Here is a 1,223-nt window from a genome sequence, read left to right on the forward strand (position 1 = left end):
CCTGCCGATGCCTGGGGCTGGGCACGCTCCCGAAAAGCCACCCAGGGAGAGTCCTCTGGGCTGGGCACAGCGTCTGGGCTGAGCAGGGGGTGTGCCCACTCGTGTCTGTGACTGGCCCTGGTGTGCTCTGGGCACGACTCCCCCTGCACATCCAGCACCCAGCTCGGGGTGACCACACGGGGGAGGTCTCCTCCTGAGCCAGACAACCCCCGAGATCCCATAGCTCCAAACCCTTCCTTGTTACCCACCCTGCCACCTCCGTGGTGCTGAGGGGCTCCGAGGGCCAGCTGGGGTGCCAGGGGCTGTGGGCATGGGGAGCACTAACCTGTCCTCTGCCAGGTCTCCACACCGTGGGCATCTTCCGAGTTGGGAGCTCCAAGAAAAGAGTCCAGCAGGTAAAGAGAGACATTGGCTGTGCCCAAGGGCCAGATGCTGGAGTGGGGGAATGAGTGAAGCAGATGTTGACATGGAGAGGTCTAGAACATCACGGGCACATGCTGGGTGACAGACAACCTGCTGCTGGGTCCTTCTCCCAGCCGTGGAGAGCAGGCTTCATCTCTCCAGGCTGCCTTCAGCAGATGAGCCACCATCCCCTGGCTGGCACCAGGAGCCCCCTCTGGGCTCCTGCTGGTCCTGTGGCCCATCCTCTGGGCAGCAGCAGGCTGTGGGGCTCTGGCATGACTTCTTTGGGGGTGCCCTGCATCAGGGGGAGCATGGGGGGGAGTAGTGAACCCTCCTGTTGGGCCACTGCAGTAGGGACAGATCTTGACCGTGAGCCTATAAAGAGGAAGAACCGACTGTTGTTTTTACTCTCCTTTCTTCCATCTCTCAGCTGAGGGAGGAGTTTGACCAAGGCCTGGAGGTTTTCCTGGACGAGCACCAGAGCGTTCACGACGTGGCTGCTCTGCTCAAGGAGTTCCTGCGGGACATGCCGGAGCCTCTGGTCCCCAGGGAGCTCTACTCACCCTTCCTCCACACAGCCTGTGAGTGCCCCACTGCTGGGGCTCACTCCCGTGCTCCACCAGCACCTCGGGGGTCACAAGGGGAAAAAAAACCCAGAATTTTTGCCTAGAGTGGTTGCCCAGCTCGGTGCCAGGTCCTGGCACAGCCCGGAGCTTCTGGAGCTGCCCCTCGGGTGGCTCTGCAACCTGCAGGGCAAGCACAGAGTCCTTCAGCCTGGAGAAGATCTTTCACATCAAAGGGTCCCACCGTTCCCCCAGCAC

General features: G+C 61.7%; 1 protein-coding gene across 1 annotated transcript in view; it reads left to right on the top strand.

Moving 5' to 3' along the window:
- Window positions 1-983, top strand: part of LOC103771818 (rho GTPase-activating protein 6-like) — a gene marked incomplete at both ends in the record, with an annotated part of 2,684 nt that extends 1,701 nt beyond the window's left edge. Inside the window, 2 exons of the mRNA XM_008939137.1 lie at window positions 340-395; window positions 833-983. Coding sequence (XP_008937385.1) covers window positions 340-395; window positions 833-983 — 207 coding nt within the window. The remainder of the gene's footprint in view (window positions 1-339; window positions 396-832) is intronic.
- Window positions 984-1,223: the final 240 nt, after the last annotated feature.

Source organism: Merops nubicus, unplaced genomic scaffold, assembly GCF_000691845.1.
Source record: "Merops nubicus isolate BGI_N331 unplaced genomic scaffold, ASM69184v1 scaffold41470, whole genome shotgun sequence".
In the NCBI taxonomy this organism is placed as follows: Eukaryota; Metazoa; Chordata; class Aves; order Coraciiformes; family Meropidae; genus Merops; species Merops nubicus.